The sequence below is a fragment of the Poromitra crassiceps genome, assembly GCF_964638095.1.
Source record: "Poromitra crassiceps genome assembly, chromosome: 13".
Classification (NCBI taxonomy): domain Eukaryota; kingdom Metazoa; phylum Chordata; class Actinopteri; order Beryciformes; family Melamphaidae; genus Poromitra; species Poromitra crassiceps.
This window is the reverse complement of record NC_139644.1, coordinates 37,849,108-37,867,590: the sequence shown is the minus strand read 5'-3', so window position 1 is coordinate 37,867,590 and position 18,483 is coordinate 37,849,108. Positions and strand designations below refer to the sequence as shown.

General features: G+C 44.8%; 1 protein-coding gene across 1 annotated transcript; it reads left to right on the top strand.

Moving 5' to 3' along the window:
- Nucleotides 1–3,862: 3,862 nt before the first annotated feature.
- On the top strand, nucleotides 3,863–18,471 carry gng13b (guanine nucleotide binding protein (G protein), gamma 13b; the record flags this gene model as incomplete). Its single annotated transcript, XM_083649171.1, has 2 exons — nucleotides 3,863–3,984; nucleotides 18,366–18,471. The coding sequence occupies exons 1-2, from the start codon at nucleotides 3,887–3,889 to the stop codon at nucleotides 18,469–18,471; spliced, it is 204 nt and encodes a 67-aa protein (XP_083505297.1). The 5' UTR covers nucleotides 3,863–3,886.
- Between the last annotated feature and the right edge of the window lie 12 nt (nucleotides 18,472–18,483).

Genomic DNA, 18,483 nt, shown 5'->3' with positions numbered 1-18,483 from the left:
CACACTTATGAAGGACAATGATACCGTTACATTACATTACATCATCATTACATCATATGACGCATTATTTAATGTCCCTTAAAATACTGTTTCTGCTGTGTTGAAGCACCTCAACGAGACTGAGTGCAGACGAGACAGGCACCCAGCGCACTGCACACCTCAAATTACTCACCACACACACACACACACACACACACACACGCACGCACGCACGCACGCACGCACGCACGCACGCACGCACGCACACACACACACACACACACACGCGCACAATAGGGGAAGCGTATTATTGAGAGAATATTGCTGCAGAAGAGGATGAAGACAACATTGGTGTCGTGTTGTTGGCCAGCAGCTTGCACGCTTGTCTCTGTTTTGTCTCTGTATGTCGAGACACAAATCTAATTATCAATTATTGATTATTTGTGAATGTCTCATCCAGCCTTGTCTGATCACAGTCAGAGTGACAACATACATAAGACAGAGACAAACTAGCTAGGTGCAACCAGGCGGCAAGCTTGGGGTTGGAGAGATGAAGCCCATGCGGAAGTGATAAAATCTGTAGTTCTTCGAATGGCCACCTGAGGCTGGCTCCAAAAGGGAGTTATTCCCCACTCACTGCCATGTTAAAATGCCCGACTTTACAACAGGATTATAATGTTAACAGCCTGTTTTCCAAACACGGTTTTTGGTATAGCTAATTTCACCTTTCATGACAACTGTATGGGGGCTGAATTTTTTACCAAGATGGCAGCGGGCAAACTGGCCTCAAAACGCGAGTCCACAAACCAATGAGTGACCTAACGTTAACTCCATACATATTTTATATACGGTCTATGGGCACTTTGCAATTTGTGTTTGGGTGGGATATGGGAACAAACAAATGTATATGGCTCTAGATCCTTAAAAAGATGTGCACACAAGCTCTTTTATTAGACTTTATTTACCCTTATAAAATCCTGTTGAGATCAAAGATCTCTTTTTTAATGGAGACCTGTGGTCAAGATAGCAGCATAAAGTTAAAGACAGGACAAGACTAAAAACGGTTAAGCGCTAAACAAACAGTTTAAAACTGTAAAAAAAAAAGACAAAGGAACATAAAAGAGCAAAAGCTATGTACCAAGTGCACAATCAAACACGATAATAGGGTACCTAAGAACAGAGACACACCTGAGTGAATGTACTATGTTGTATAATAGGGCACCTAAGAACAGATACACACCTGAGTGAATGTACTATGTACATTCCATGGTGTTATTTAATAGTTTTGAGTAATAGTCATATTATTCTAAAATGTGGAAAATAGAAAAAATACAGAAAAATGTGTGTCCAAGCTGACTGGTGGTAGTGTATAAGTACATTATCCATACAATAAGCATGCATAGGTAATGTAAGAGGGGAGTTTAGCCTCATAAATAAAAGCATAATATGACCGAGAGTACATTGTAGCCTGGTAAACCCGGTGGTTTTAACCAGGTACAAGTGCAATGACGAGTGAAGACTTTACAGTTGGTAGCAAAGCACTGTAAGTATCTGCAGTGCCCAACATGCATTGCAAAGCCTGCACAGAAGCACCGTCCTGCAGTGACTTTGACCTGGTTAGGCATATGTCCTTGTCTCTCTCTCTCAAGGTTGTAGCATGCTAGAGGGCAGCACAATCCATCTTGCATCGTCATTTGAGTTTCCACAGAAAGATGTCCTGAATACTGGCATGTCCAGTGCTGTATGTCGACAACACGGAGACGTTTAGCTCAGAATACCTGCTGTTGTTCAAAATCATCATGATGTGTTGAAGCGCCTGAGAAGCAAAATGTGACCTACAATGATTGTGCACCTCAAATCTTTGATGCTAATCACTAACCGTGATTTATAATCGTAAACACAATATCCATCAAAAATGATCTGAGTTTCTGAGAATCCGAGTTTATTTTGTCGTCTAGCTGCTGCCTTAGATACCAAGTTTAGTCAACCATCCATCAACCTTTTCTCTCTCCTCTCTCTCCTCAAATGATAGGCAGAACTATATTATGATATATGATATGATATGATTATATATATATATATATGTCGGATATGACTGAGCCATGCATTACCCTCTGAAGGTTGTGAGCAAGCAGATAGTGATCCTGTTGGCTCTGATTGCTTCCGCAAATGTTGCAGTTGTGTTAGGAAGTCAGCGCATGTTTCGCGCGCCAAATCCAGATATCCAAGAGCTGCTGGCATCGTATCCTCTCCCTGCAATAGAGTAAAAGAGTAGGAGTTACTCAAACATCCTATTCGGTATTTACACTAGATATACTTGCTTTTCTCCTTTCCCTCCCTATAATAGCGTTCCTGTCTTAAGCCTGCAGCTATAAATGTGACCTGTTCAAGTGTGTTCTTCACCCCTTGCCTCACTGCAGCCACGGGTGACAAGGGCCTGTTGTGGAAAGCACACAAATAGCCTGTTGTTATAGTGATGACATGATGCACAGGAACTCTGCTGTAGTGTAGCTACTCAGCCAAACGGCCTGTTGTTATAGTGATGACATGATGCACAGCACAGGAACTCTGCTGTAGTGTAGCTACTCGGCCAAACGGCCTGTTGTTATAGTGATGACATGATGCACAGCACAGGAACTCTGCTGTAGTGTAGCTACTCAGCCAAACAGCCTGTTGTTATAGTGATGACATGATGCACAGCACAGGAACTCTGCTGTAGTGTAGCTACTCAGCCAAACAGCCTGTTGTTATAGTGATGACATGATGCACAGCACAGGAACTCTGCTGTAGTGTAGCTACTCGGCCAAACAGCCTGTTGTTATAGTGATGACATGATGCACAGCACAGGAACTCTGCTGTAGTGTAGCTACTCAGCCAAACAGCCTGTTGTTATAGTGATGACATGATGCACAGCACAGGAACTCTGCTGTAGTGTAGCTACTCGGCCAAACAGCCTGTTGTTATAGTGATGACATGATGCACAGCACAGGAACTCTGCTGTAGTGTAGCTACTCAGCCAAACAGCCTGTTGTTATAGTGATGACATGATGCACAGGAACTCTGCTGTAGTGTAGCTACTCAGCCAAACAGCCTGTTGTTATAGTGATGACATGATGCACAGGAACTCTGCTGTAGTGTAGCTACTCAGCCAAACAGCCTGTTGTTATAGTGATGACATGATGCACAGGAACTCTGCTGTAGTGTAGCTACTCAGCCAAACAGCCTGTTGTTATAGTGATGACATGATGCACAGGAACTCTGCTGTAGTGTAGCTACTCAGCCAAACAGCCTGTTGTTATAGTGATGACATGATGCACAGGAACTCTGCTGTAGTGTAGCTACTCGGCCAAACAGCCTGTTGTTATAGTGATGACATGATGCACAGCACAGGAACTCTGCTGTAGTGTAGCTACTCAGCCAAACAGCCTGTTGTTATAGTGATGACATGATGCACAGGAACTCTGCTGTAGTGTAGCTACTCAGCCAAACAGCCTGTTGTTATAGTGATGACATGATGCACAGGAACTCTGCTGTAGTGTAGCTACTCGGCCAAATTGACTGATACAGTATAGGTTCGGAAAATATGATTGACGTGCGAATTAATCGCACGTTGTGTAAGAACCTTTACTGTCTATAGCAAAACATTAGCACTTCTGCCTCTCTATGGATACTCCAATCTATCCTGCCACCATCAATATTATGTACTTCGTAATGCACTTGTTGCAGTGGCGGGCCTCCCTTCTGTTTGGGTATTTGAGTGTTTTATATATATATATCAGGTGTAGCGTTTGGTGTACTTACAGAGTGTTGAGAGTGTTAAGAGAACAGTGCTGTGTGCCCTACAAATGTAACTCTGCGCCCCGTCCCTTTCCGCACAGGTAGAGAAGCCCTACATTAAGCTGCAGCCATGGATGAGATGGACCTGCCCCAGATGAAGAAGGAGGTGGAGAGCCTCAAGTACCAGCTGGCCTTCAAGAGAGAGAAGTCCTCCAAAACAGTGACTGAGTGAGTAGTGGCCCACAGTTCAAGTCCCTCGTAAAAGCTGTGGACAAAACAGCCACGAGTAGGTAGAGTAGGTAGAGTAGCTAGAGTAGGTAGAGTAGGTAGAGTAGGTAGAGTAGGTAGAGTAGGTAGCGTGGGTTTCAGAAGCAGAAGAGATGTGTTTTTGTCAGATATAATGAGCAGACAAGGAAAGCATAAAGCCCCCCACACATGATCTGTGCTAAAACAGCTCTGCGCCTGCTGTCTTCTTGTTGTTTTCCTATGAGGGAGAGTGCTGTCTTCTTGTTGTTTTCCTATGGGGGAGAACGCTGTCTTGTTGTTTTCCTATGGGGGAGAACGCTGTCTTGTTGTTTTCCTATGGGGGAGAACGCTGTCTTGTTGTTTTCCTATGGGGGAGAACGCTGTCTTGTTGTTTTCCTATGGGGGAGAACGCTGTCTTGTTGTTTTCCTATGGGGGAGAGCGCTGTCTTGTTGTTTTCCTATGGGGGAGAGCCGTGTCTTGTTGTTGTTTTCCTATGGGGGAGAACGCTGTCTTGTTGTTGTTTTCCTATGAGGGAGAGTGCTGTCTTGTTGTTTTCCTATGGGGGAGAGTGCTGTCTTGTTGTTTTCCTATGGGGGAGAGTGCTGTCTTGTTGTTGTTTTCCTATGAGGGAGAGTGCTGTCTTGTTGTTTTCCTATGGGGGAGAGTGCTGTCTTGTTGTTTTCCTATGGGGGAGAGTGCTGTCTTGTTGTTGTTTTCCTATGGGGGAGAGTGCTGTCTTGTTGTTTTCCTATGGGGGAGAGTGCTGTCTTGTTGTTTTCCTATGGGGGAGAGTGCTGTCTTGTTGTTTTCCTATGGGGGAGAGCCGTGTCTTGTTGTTGTTTTCCTATGAGGGAGAGTGCTGTCTTGTTGTTAGGGCTGGGACGGATCACGGATAATCTGTCATGAGAAAAAAATATTTTTTGAGCTGTGCAGGGCAACAAATGGTTAGAGAAGTATAATAGTATTAAAAATTCAAATCGAAAATCTAATTTTGAGAGAAAAAATCTGATATAGCCTTATTTTTTATTTTTTGCTGATCCGAAAAATCCGTGATCTGTGGCTCAAAATTCGTCACGCGATCCGATCCGTGGGTTTTCTGATCCGTCCCAGCCCTACTTGTTGTTGTTTTCCTATGGGGGAGAGTGCTGTCTTGTTGTTTTCCTATGGGGGAGAGTGCTGTCTTGTTGTTGTTTTCCTATGGGGGAGAGTGCTGTCTTGTTGTTGTTTTCCTATGGGGGAGAACGCTGTCTTGTTGTTGTTTTCCTATGGGGGAGAACGCTGTCTTGTTGTTGTTTTCCTATGAGGGAGAGTGCTGTCTTGTTGTTTTCCTATGGGGGAGAACGCTGTCTTGTTGTTTTCCTATGGGGGAGAGCGCTGTCTTGTTGTTTTCCTATGGGGGAGAACGCTGTCTTGTTGTTGTTTTCCTATGAGGGAGAGTGCTGTCTTGTTGTTTTCCTATGGGGGAGAGTGCTGTCTTGTTGTTTTCCTATGGGGGAGAGCCGTGTCTTGTTGTTGTTTTCCTATGGGGGAGAACGCTGTCTTGTTGTTGTTTTCCTATGAGGGAGAGTGCTGTCTTGTTGTTAGGGCTGGGACGGATCACGGATAATCCGTGACCCGTACGGATCAGCCCCCACGGTTCGGCACACGGTTCGGAACGTCGTGGTCCGCGGACCCCCCTCCCCCCCCGTTTGTTTCATTTAACGTTTAACGTTAGTGTATGAGAACGCCTGCAGCGCAGCCAGACACAGACAGGCATCATCATGGCATGCACAAGTGAGCTTCCTCAACCCTTCGCTGTAAAGTATATCTGAAGGCTGTGGCTAGTGGCTACTAAAGACAGCGTCACACAAACTTATTTCAACACCTCTGAAAAAGCACAGGAATGCGAGCAGCATGTTGCGCGCTGCACAAGATAGCCAGAGCCACAACACGCACACACACACACACACACACACACACACACACACACACACATACGCGCACACGTTTCACAAACACATCACCGGACGGTGAAATGTTGCCTTGGACACATAACAACAAAACAACACGTGGGGACACCGAGTAGCTTAACGTAGCATCAACGTTATGTTTCCAGACTCACCCGGTCTGGTCTGTACCCGTGTCATGTGACTACGTTAGCACGCAACAGCCAGGAAGTTAGGCGCAGTGCCACCTAAAACAGGAAGTTGGGTTGTTTTGCCTTCAGAGTAAAAGCATAAATTGTGTCATGAGAAAAAAAATTTTTTTGAGCTGTGCAGGGCAACAAATGGTTAGAGAAGTATAATAGTATTAAAAATTCAAATCGAAAATCTAATTTTGAGAGAAAAAATCTGATATAGCCTTTTTTTTTTTTTTTGCTGATCCGAAAAATCCGTGATCCGTGGCTCAAAATCCGTCACGCGATCCGATCCGTGGGTTTTCTGATCCGTCCCAGCCCTACTTGTTGTTGTTTTCCTATGGGGGAGAGTGCTGTCTTGTTGTTTTCCTATGGGGGAGAGTGCTGTCTTGTTGTTGTTTTCCTATGGGGGAGAGTGCTGTCTTGTTGTTGTTTTCCTATGGGGGAGAACGCTGTCTTGTTGTTGTTTTCCTATGGGGGAGAACGCTGTCTTGTTGTTGTTTTCCTATGAGGGAGAGTGCTGTCTTGTTGTTTTCCTATGGGGGAGAACGCTGTCTTGTTGTTTTCCTATGGGGGAGAGCGCTGTCTTGTTGTTGTTTTCCTATGAGGGAGAGTGCTGTCTTGTTGTTGTTTTCCTATGGGGGAGAACGCTGTCTTGTTGTTGTTTTCCTATGAGGGAGAGTGCTGTCTTGTTGTTTTCCTATGGGGGAGAGCCGTGTCTTGTTGTTGTTTTCCTATGGGGGAGAACGCTGTCTTGTTGTTGTTTTCCTATGAGGGAGAGTGCTGTCTTGTTGTTTTCCTATGGGGGAGAGTGCTGTCTTGTTGTTGTTTTCCTATGGGGGAGAACGCTGTCTTGTTGTTGTTTTCCTATGAGGGAGAGTGCTGTCTTGTTGTTTTCCTATGGGGGAGAACGCTGTCTTGTTGTTTTCCTATGGGGGAGAACGCTGTCTTGTTGTTTTCCTATGGGGGAGAGCGCTGTCTTGTTGTTGTTTTCCTATGGGGGAGAACGCTGTCTTGTTGTTGTTTTCCTATGGGGGAGAACGCTGTCTTGTTGTTGTTTTCCTATGAGGGAGAGTGCTGTCTTGTTGTTTTCCTATGGGGGAGAGTGCTGTCTTGTTGTTGTTTTCCTATGGGGGAGAACGCTGTCTTGTTGTTGTTTTCCTATGAGGGAGAGTGCTGTCTTGTTGTTTTCCTATGGGGGAGAGCGCTGTCTTGTTGTTTTCCTATGGGGGAGAGTGCTGTCTTGTTGTTGTTTTCCTATGGGGGAGAGTGCTGTCTTGTTGTTTTCCTATGGGGGAGAGCGCTGTCTTGTTGTTGTTTTCCTATGAGGGAGAGTGCTGTCTTGTTGTTTTCCTATGGGGAGAGTGCTGTCTTGTTGTTTTCCTATGAGGGAGAGTGCTGTCTTGTTGTTTTCCTATGGGGGAGAGTGCTGTCTTGTTGTTTTCCTATGAGGGAGAGTGCTGTCTTGTTGTTTTCCTATGAGGGAGAGTGCTGTCTTGTTGTTTTCCTATGAGGGAGAGTGCTGTCTTGTTGTTTTCCTATGGGGGAGAGTGCTGTCTTGTTGTTTTCCTATGAGGGAGAGTGCTGTCTTGTTGTTTTCCTATGAGGGAGAGTGCTGTCTTGTTGTTGTTTTCCTATGGGGGAGAGCGCTGTCTTGTTGTTTTCCTATGAGGGAGAGTGCTGTCTTGTTGTTTTCCTATGAGGGAGAACGCTGTCTTGTTGTTGTTTTCCTATGGGGGAGAGTGCTGTCTTGTTGTTTTCCTATGGGGGAAAGTGCTGTCTTGTTGTTGTTTTCCTATGGGGGAGAACGCTGTCTTGTTGTTGTTTTCCTATGAGGGAGAGTGCTGTCTTGTTGTTTTCCTATGGGGGAGAGTGCTGTCTTGTTGTTTTCCTATGGGGGAGAGTGCTGTCTTGTTGTTTTCCTATGGGGGAGAACGCTGTCTTGTTGTTGTTTTCCTATGAGGGAGAGTGCTGTCTTGTTGTTTTCCTATGAGCGAGAGTGCTGTCTTGTTGTTTTCCTATGAGGGAGAGTGCTGTCTTGTTGTTTTCCTATGGGGGAGAGTGCTGTCTTGTTGTTGTTTTCCTATGAGGGAGAGTGCTGTCTTGTTGTTGTTTTCCTATGAGGGAGAGTGCTGTCTTCTTGTTGTTTTCCTATGGGGGAGAGCGCTGTCTTGTTGTTGTTTTCCTATGAGGGAGAGTGCTGTCTTGTTGTTTTCCTATGAGGGAGAGTGCTGTCTTGTTGTTTTCCTATGAGGGAGAGTGCTGTCTTGTTGTTTTCCTATGGGGGAGAGTGCTGTCTTGTTGTTTTCCTATGAGGGAGAGTGCTGTCTTGTTGTTTTCCTATGAGGGAGAGTGCTGTCTTGTTGTTTTCCTATGAGGGAGAGTGCTGTCTTGTTGTTTTCCTATGGGGGAGAGCGCTGTCTTGTTGTTTTCCTATGAGGGAGAGTGCTGTCTTGTTGTTTTCCTATGGGGGAGAACGCTGTCTTGTTGTTTTCCTATGGGGGAGAACGCTGTCTTGTTGTTGTTTTCCTATGAGGGAGAGTGCTGTTTTGTTGTTTTCCTATGGGGGAGAGCGCTGTCTTGTTGTTTTCCTATGAGGGAGAGTGCTGTCTTGTTGTTTTCCTATGGGGGAGAACGCTGTCTTGTTGTTTTCCTATGGGGGAGAGCGCTGTCTTGTTGTTGTTTTCCAATGGGGGAGAGTGCTGTCTTGTTGTTTTCCTATGGGGGAGAGCGCTGTCTTGTTGTTTTCCTATGGGGGAGAGCGCTGTCTTGTTGTTTTCCTATGAGGGAGAGTGCTGTCTTGTTGTTTTCCTATGGGGGAGAGCGCTGTCTTGTTGTTTTCCTATGAGGGAGAGTGCTGTCTTGTTGTTGTTTTCCTATGGGGGAGAACGCTGTCTTGTTGTTGTTTTCCTATGGGGGAGAGCGCTGTCTTGTTGTTGTTTTCCTATGGGGGAGAGCGCTGTCTTGTTGTTTTCCTATGGGGGAGAGCGCTGTCTTGTTGTTGTTTTCCTATGGGGGAGAGTGCTGTCTTGTTGTTTTCCTATGGGGGAGAGCGCTGTCTTGTTGTTGTTTTCCTATGGGGGAGAGTGCTGTCTTGTTGTTTTCCTATGGGGGAGAGCGCTGTCTTGTTGTTGTTTTCCTATGGGGGAGAGCGCTGTCTTGTTGTTGTTTTCCTATGGGGGAGAGCGCTGTCTTGTTGTTTTCCTATGGGGGAGAGCGCTGTCTTGTTGTTTTCCTATGGGGGAGAGCGCTGTCTTGTTGTTTTCCTATGGGGGAGAGCGCTGTCTTGTTGTTTTCCTATGGGGGAGAACGCTGTCTTGTTGTTGTTTTCCTATGGGGGAGAGCGCTGTCTTGTTGTTGTTTTCCTATGGGGGAGAGCGCTGTCTTGTTGTTTTCCTATGGGGGAGAGCGCTGTCTTGTTGTTGTTTTCCTATGGGGGAGAGCGCTGTCTTGTTGTTTTCCTATGGGGGAGAGCGCTGTCTTGTTGTTTTCCTATGGGGGAGAGCGCTGTCTTGTTGTTTTCCTATGGGGGAGAGCCGTGTCTTGGCGTCGCGCACCGCTCGAATTTGCCACCTTGCGCTGCGCTCAAAGTTCAAATTGTTTCAACTTTGACCTCCCGCTGACCTTTCTCCGCTCGACCTTGCGGTGAAAGAAGAGAAGATGGCTCATCATGTGAAGGGAGCTTAAGGCACATATTAATAGGGATGCACCGATCGATCGGCACGTGACCGGAAATGGCCGATTTTCACGTGATCGGCCTCGATCGGTGATCTGCGCCGGTCACTCTAAAATGCCGATTCTGTGAGCCGATTTTCAAGTGACGTGCGCAAACCCAAAAGCAGCGAGACAGAGTGGATGAGTTGCAGCCAAAACAAAAGCTGCCACTACACAGTACACACATGCCACAGCATGTCTTCGTCGGTGTGGAGCCGCGGAGGGGCCGCCGGGTAGGTTGGAGTCCACAGTCTCCAGTCTGAGCGGCTCGCTTCACCTCACCGTCCCCTCTTCCCCGACCAGCCTCCACATCACCGCGGCCTGCTGCTGCTGCTATCCGTCAGTCACGTTGTAACCCTAACCCTAACGTGTACAGCCAGGAGAGGACTTTTGTTTCGTATTGCGAATAGAACGACGAACATAATAATAAAACGCATCGGACCAGTGTGCAAGGTTTTCTGTGAGAGATGATTTTTTTTCGAATGGCGGATTAAAAAAAACGCGCTCTGTGTGTAAACTACGATATTCAAACTGAGTCAACTCAAACTCATTTCCTCATCTAGGCTACTCAATAACAGCCAAATCCACAACTGTAGAGTGGGCATGGCTTCAAAGGTCTCTGGGCTCCAGAGCTATAGGCTATAAACTCCTTGTCCATGGATAACATTTTGACGTTTATTTATTTTATTTTATTAGTTTATTTGGCAGGGACATAGGCCTATACAAAAAAACATTAAACCCCATATGGGAAGATATGCTTTGTAACAGATTTAGCCATAGGCTACTTTCCATCTGAAGCCCCTGTTCTGTTGCACCTTTTTTCTTTTGGAAAAGTAAATGCATGATAGCTGTGGGATATACTGGAATTAATTGTTTTATATTCATTGTATTTACACAAAAAAGAAAAGCTCTGTCCAGTAACCTGGAACACTTTTATTTTGAGATGTTTTTGAGTGAGATCGTCCTACCTCATGCAAATGATAAGAAATGTGACATGAATGTTAATTTTCTATTAAAGCAAAGTTAAAAAGTTAAAAAATAACCTGCCAATTATTGTTCTTAGAACAAAAAATCGGAATCGGCAAAAATCGGTATCGGCAAGTCAGACTATTCAAAAATCGGAAATCGGAATCGGCCAACAAAATCGCAATCGGTGCATCCCTACATATTAATAATAACTGTGTCCTGTACAGTATATTAGTTACACATATTAACTGTGTCCTGTACAGTATATTAGTTACACAGATAACATGACTGATTTATTTATTTGAGGGACAATGCACATTAAAGAACATTACTGTAAATGCACCAGTGTTAGCCAGATGGCTCATTTTCAACTGCTGTCCCTAAGAACTCCAGTTAGAATGACTAGTGCCTCACACACACTGAGAGGAGTATTAAGACTAACACACTCTTTGATGGTGGGAGGAAACCAGAGCAAACCCACACAAACACGGGGAGAAGATCCAAACTCCACACAGAAGGGACCTGAGACGGACCACTGAGCCACCTGATATGTATGATATAGAGATCATATAAGGACATACAGGAACTCACATGCTGTATACTGTAATGCAAGAGAAAAGGTGCTCAAAGTAGGCTAAACAGACACACTTTCAATAAGCACATCATATATATCTTACTAATATAACCAGGCGGCCGGGCGGTTCCAAGCTCGGATGCTGTGAGGCGCAACAAGGCACGCTAGAAATGAGCGCTGCTGTGTAGGCGAGCAGATGCAGCGTGCCAGCCAGCGGGGGCGCTGCTGAGCAGGCAAGCAGACGCACGTGTGCCAGCCAGCGAGGGACAGTAGAAAGGAGCGATGTTGAGTTCAGATCATCTCCATACAATCTCACGTTCAGTGGGTTATTTGTAGGAATGCAAAGGGTGGCTGCTACCGTATGCATGTAACCTGCATGTAACCTGCATGCAACCTGTATGCCCTTTCCCCCCTCTGAAAGCCCTTTGTTAACAGTAGAAATGTAACATCTGATTGGTCCAACCTTGGCACTTTGATTTGATTTTATTTGATTTTATTCGGCAATAGAAAAAGCAATACAAAATACATCATAGCTTTAAAAATTGACAAGGATAAGCACAATAAAGTCTCAGACTTGTTTCCATTGTGGTCCTTGATCTTGTAATCACTAGTATCAGGGGTTAAAAAAAAATCCAACTTGTTAAAAAAAAATCCAATTTGTTTTTGCCTAACTTAAAACTATTTGATGTCTTTTACCAACCAGGCCGTAACAACAGTCTGACCAGTCCACTTAGTGGTCAGGGTCTTATTTAGCAGGAGTAGGTAAAAGAGTTGCAGTGGTTGCAGGAATTAAAAAAGGAAAAGGAAAATTGCAGCATATGTTTCTATTGCACACAGTCTCTTACAAATCAAATGGCTAGTTTACATTAAGACAGTGAAACTGCTCCCAACACTGTTACTGAACTCCTCAAATGCTGCAGAAGGTCTAAGCTTTGTTCAGGCTAAAGCTAAAAAGAAATCCACTTTGAATCCAGCTGTGGCTCTGAGTGCTGTGCAGATACTTAGGTAATGTGGGAGCAGGGCTGCTGGGACTGCTGCAGGGTGGTTCACGCTGAGAGGGGGTGCAGGGATGTGAGGGCGGACCGGAGGTATTCCCTGTCCAATCACACTCTGAGAGGGGGCGCAGGGGTGTGAGATGGACCGGAGGTATTCCCTGTCCAATCAGGGTAATTATAGCAGTAGCACACTGAGCGCAGGGACCCCCTCTGTCTTTAATGAGGTGGTACGCCCCACTGTCCCTCAGGCTGCCCCGGGACGCCACCTCCCACTGACAGGCAGCAAGAGGATGGTGTGTGAGTGTGTGTGTGTGTGCGTGCGTGTGTGCGTGTGCGTGTATGTGTGTGTGTGTGTGTGTGTGTGTGTGTGTGTGTGTGTGTGTGTGTGTGTGTGTGTGTGTGTGTGTGTGTGTGTGTGTGTGTGGATGGTCTGTGTATGAACGTGTGTGTGTGTGTGTGTGTGTGTGTGTGTGTGTTTGCTCTATGTTGATGCATATTTGCATGTGCACCTACTGTACATGCACTTACTGTGTGTGTGTGTGTGTGTGTGTGTGTGTGTGTGTGTGTGTGTGTTTGCACAGTGAGTGGGTTAGTGCTAAAAAAAAACTATGCAAGTGCCTGCTGACTGTGTATGTCTTTTATGTTATCTTCCAGTCACAGTGTGTGTCCTTTGGATTTGTGTGTGTGTGTGTGTGTGTGTGTGTGTGTGTGTGTGTGTGTGTGTGTGTGTGTGTGTGTGTGTGAGTGCGTGTGTGCGTGCGTGCGTGCGTGTGTGTGTGTGTGTGTGTGTGTGCGCGTGCATGTGTGTGTGCGTGTGTGTGTGTGTGTGCGCGAGTGCATGCGTGCGTGTGTGTGTGTGTGTGTGTGTGTGTAACTGTGGCTGTGAGTGATTGTGTGTAGTCTCTGAGGTCCAGCTGGTTGGAGGTCAGGCAAGGTCGTCTGTGTGTTGGAGGAGCAGCTAAAGGGTGACACAAACCACAGCCTTTTAAGGATGAAGAGGATAGTGAATACTGGACCAGCAGTCATTTTTCACTCTTCAGTCAAAGTTTCATGTCGAAAAAATTCAATAGGACAAACAAGAGAATCCATCAAGCAACGTCACAGAACATCAGTCACCGACAGAGTCAGATTTGACTCGGGGCAAAAATTGTCACAGAAGTGAAATGCATTTGAAACAAAAAATGAGGGGGCAAACGCCATCAATCACTAGGGGTTATCAAATATCAAATATTCACCCAGACTATGTCCTCTGTGGGCCACCGTATAGGTGACTTGTGGGAGTGTGTGTTCTGGGTGAGTAAAGCCCCCTTCACACTTTTGTGTGATTTTGGGCTGTACCAGACAAAGGATGACCAATGTGAAATAAACGTGGAGATCTCTGTGCCAAACGTGCTCCTCTTTTAATGAACGCACCGGGCGTTTAGCGCTGGTGGCCTCTTTTGTTTTTGTTTTTGGAGGAGCACTATGGGCGTTTTTAAGCTGAAAAAAGTTGAACATTTAGAGGAAAAGCGCGCTGCTCGTCTTTTCCACTCCTCCTACCTTTTCTCCTCCCGAGGGATCCTCAACCTCCGCTGCTGCCAGAATTGGCAATAATCGGGCTTTCATGTTGACAGTGAACAACATCAAACAGACAAAACTAGCTGGCTACCGTCCGTGTGGTCGTTGTGTTCTGATCTGTACTGCACGCGACTGCAGGGGGAAACAAAACGTAGCACACAAAAAACGCTCCGTGCGCTGTGTTTTGTGCACAATGCAAGCGCTCTCAACATGATTTTCATAGCGTTCTGACTGAAAAAAACGCTTTTGGTGTGAATGTCCCCTAAGACGAATTCTGACAGTGTCAGAAATGTAGGGTGAAAATCTCAGTGTGACTGCTGTCTACAAACCACCCAATAGAAATTCCGCATGATCATATCAGTAGACGCTAAATGCTAGTAGATGCTAACAAATACTTAACCTTACCTCAAGCTCTCTTGCAAAATTGGCATCCTACGTTGGCCTCTTTTGCCTCAGCCACGACCAGGTCCACATTCTCCTCCTCCTCCTCTTCTTCCAAGCAAGGGCTTGATTCTTGCTTAGCTGTATGGTTGATCTACTATAGCGGGGGCTGACACACGCTGTGTAGTTGGGCGCACGCTGATGATGGTAGACTCCTGTGTATTGTATGTACGTGCTTCTTCTGCCATCCAGTAGGCGTCACCATCGTACAGTCTACACACACACATCAAACATTATGTCGTACCCAAGTTCATTCATCCGTGTCGCACAGTGTGGCCTGCAATAAACGATAAGATTCCTAAAATCTTACAGTCTGTAGGCAGCTTAAGATGGAACAGGGTTTGATCAGCCTGAAGCAGTGGAAGAAAATGTCGACCGTGCTCAAATCACTGCATCCCTAACCAAAACTAAAACAAGCAATATGGTCAAAAAGACAGGAAAAAGAAAATGCTGTTGGGGGATGGACAGAGAGATGAACTTGTTATCCTTGTTGTTGTTGTTGTTGTTCTTCCTCTTCTTATTCTTCTTCTTCTTCTAACTATTCCACTTCATATGCCATCCGCACGAGTACGCCTTCTGCAGGTGACGCTGACATGGAATTTCAGTTTACAGAACACATCTGGAGAACAAAATTCAATACTGAATTCAATCAAAATTTCCCTTATCTTAGGTGGCAGGTAGCTACAGTACATATTTTTCAGTCAGGGTAGATAATTCACTTCAGGACGCCACTTCCCTCTGACAGGCAGGGAAAATACTGTGTGTGTGTGTGTGTGTGTGTGTGTGTGTGTGTGTGTGTGTGTGTGTGTGTGTGTGTGCGTGCGTGCGTGCGTGCGTGCGTGCGTGCGTGCGTGCGTGCGTGCGTGCGTGCGTGCGTGCGTGCGTGCGTGCGTTTGCATGGCGGATAATCTTTAGTTGGCTCGCCGTCCCATTGGCCGCCCCTCAGCAAATGGCAAGGAGCTCCGTATTTTGCAGCCAAGTAGGTAGACATTTCCGATAATGCACTCGACAGACGCCTTTACGATGTCTCCATTTTTCTCTGCTATCTCCATAAAGTAAAGATAGTAAAAATGAGCGACTGCTCACTCCCCAATAAAAAAAGACCTTTGTTTGATAGAGACCCAAACATTGCCTCTGAGGCGCTTCCTTTCAATAATAGTGGTTCACAGTGACACCTGCTTTTACCACCTGCTCTTTATACCACACAGAACAAAGAGTTTTTAATGAATCGCAGGTCAAATCGTTGTTTGACACTTCTTTGCCCTCCCAACAACAACGTGTCAATCAATTTCAACATCACTTACTGTCCTTTTTCCTACGCACTTCCTTAGTGTTCCTTTTAGTTGATCTTAAATTGAGAAATAATAATGACTTTGGCGATGTGCCTTCCTGACTTCTACCAAGTTGTAGGAGTGAGATGTCATCCCGTTCTTCAACTTCCACTGATATGAGCTGACATGGCAGCGTTAGCATTAGCACTAGCATTAGCCATCCCACCACAATGACAAAACACTCATTATTGATATGAATTAATGGACCTAATACTGCCTTGAAGGCTATCGTCCTCACAGCCACAAAGTCTAACCACCGATAATGCTTCTGAGGCTGTCATCACACACTGTAGAAAATATCTCTAATGTCTCTAATGTCTAATGCTGCATCATTGACTTTGAACTAATGAAGCTTCTGATGCTGCTGCAGAAAATCAGTACAATAATACTACTGTATACTATATACTGTATACAATATATTACTGTATACTTAAGCAATAGATCACGACAGGCCGTGGTATCTGCTCATTATACCACACCTAAGGGTCGTGCATCAAACAGCCTTAGGTGGTATAATGAGCATATATCACGGCCTGAAGTGAGCTATTGCTTTTATAAAACGGTTACCAAGTATGGCAACATGAAAGGAATAAACAACTCCAATTTAAATGGCTGTTATTCAGAGATCATTCAGAAATCCCTGCACAGAGCAGACACAGTTGCGTCAGATAGCAACACACAGCTTGGTGACAAACCAGCAGCTAATAGTGTGGTGTGTTCTATGTTGTTTAATTCTATGTGTGAGTAACAGGAAGCCTTGTGGAAGATAGCCTATAGGCTGCTGGGGGCGGGTTGTACTTATGGTTGGTTACTTCCTAGAGCTACAGAGTTGACATGTTGCTATGCTAAATAAATAGTTCCGAGTTTGTCTCAAGTTGCTTCTTTTTTAATGTAACGACAGTTAGCTAGCTAATTTTGGCTAATGCTTGTGCTAATGTTACGCTAATGTTTCCATTTCGGTAAGCAGCTAGCGAACATTGTTAGCTAGCAAATGGCTAACTAGCTATCACATACTGATGACGTCACTAGCAGGCGATGACAGTAAACACTACCGCAAGGCACCCTGGGTATTGTGGTGCGGAGCTCCCGTTTGCGAGGCTAGGAGGCTAGCTAGCTACCATTTGTCTTCTCGGTTTTCTCATAACTGTGGTATATTAGTGTGGTATACGCTAAATATACCACAGCTGTGAGCCAATCAGATTGCTTGATTTGAGAGAGCCATTCTATTATATAGGATACTGTATACTATATATACTGTATACAATACACTACTGGATTTAAGTTCAAATAAAGCTTTGCAGATATTTTGTGACATAGTGGAAGGCATTTTTAAGGATTGGTTGAGGTAAAGGTCATTTGACATTTCACAATTTATTTTTATATGTAAATGCTATAAAATATTGTCTAAATATAAATATTATATAAATAAATGTTGTGTTGGTATTGTTGTCTTTCACTCTTCAATAAGAGACAGTTCATCTGATTGATTTAGGTTCTTTTATGCTTCCGACTCCCATTTAAACTTGCCGTTTCTCCCACCACTCCCTCCGTCTCTCTTTTTTTACTCTCTCCATCCCTCCCTGCTGTCTCTTCTCTTTAACTTCAGCTAGTGACTTAGATAGGAGAAGTATCTTCAGCTAGTGACTTAGATAGAAGTATCTTCAGCTAGTGACTTAGATAGGAGAAGTATCTTCAGCTAGTGACTTAAAAAGGAGAAGTATCTTCAGCTAGTGACTTAGATAGGAGAAGTATCTTGAACTAGTGACTTAGATAGAAGTATCTTCAGCTAGTGACTTAGATAGGAGAAGTACTGTATCTTCAGCTAGTGACTTAGATAGGAGAAGTATCTTCAGCTAGTGACTTAGATAGGAGAAGTATCTTCAGCTAGTGACTTAAAAAGGAGAAGTATCTTCAGCTAGTGACTTAGATAGGAGAAGTATCTTGAACTAGTGACTTAGATAGAAGTATCTTCAGCTAGTGACTTAGATAGGAGAAGTACTGTATCTTCAGCTAGTGACTTAGATAGGAGAAGTATCTTCAGCTAGTGACTTAGATAGGAGAAGTACTGTATCTTCAGCTAGTGACTTAGATAGGAGAAGTATCTTCAGCTAGTGACTTAGATAGGAGAAGTATCTTCAGCTAGTGACTTAAAAAGGAGAAGTATCTTCAGCTAGTGACTTAGATAGGAGAAGTATCTTGAACTAGTGACTTAGATAGAAGTATCTTCAGCTAGTGACTTAGATAGGAGAAGTACTGTATCTTCAGCTAGTGACTTAGATAGGAGAAGTATCTTCAGCTAGTGACTTAGATAGGAGAAGTACTGTATCTTCAGCTAGTGACTTAGATAGGAGAAGTATCTTCAGCTAGTGACTTAGATAGGAGAAGTATCTTCAGCTAGTGACTTAGATAGGAGAAGTACTGTATCTTCAGCTAGTGACTTAGATAGGAGAAGTACTGTATCTTCAGCTAGTGACTTAGATAGGAGAAGTATTGCTTTTATGTGGGTGGTTTCATCGTTGGCTGGATCGTGCCAATGAGGCTTTTATTTTTGCCATTTGAATTCTCCCACTCTCTCCCTTCCCTAATATGGAAAAGTGAATCCAGGATGTATTGTGGCAATACACTCTCTCTTTCTCTCTCTCTTTCCTCCTCTCTCTCTCTCTCTCAGTCTGGTAAAGTGGATAGAGGACGGTGTCCCAGAGGACCCCTTCCTGAACCCGGAGTTGATGAAGAACAACCCGTGGGTGGAGAAAGGAAAGTGCATCCTCCTCTAGAAGACCACCACC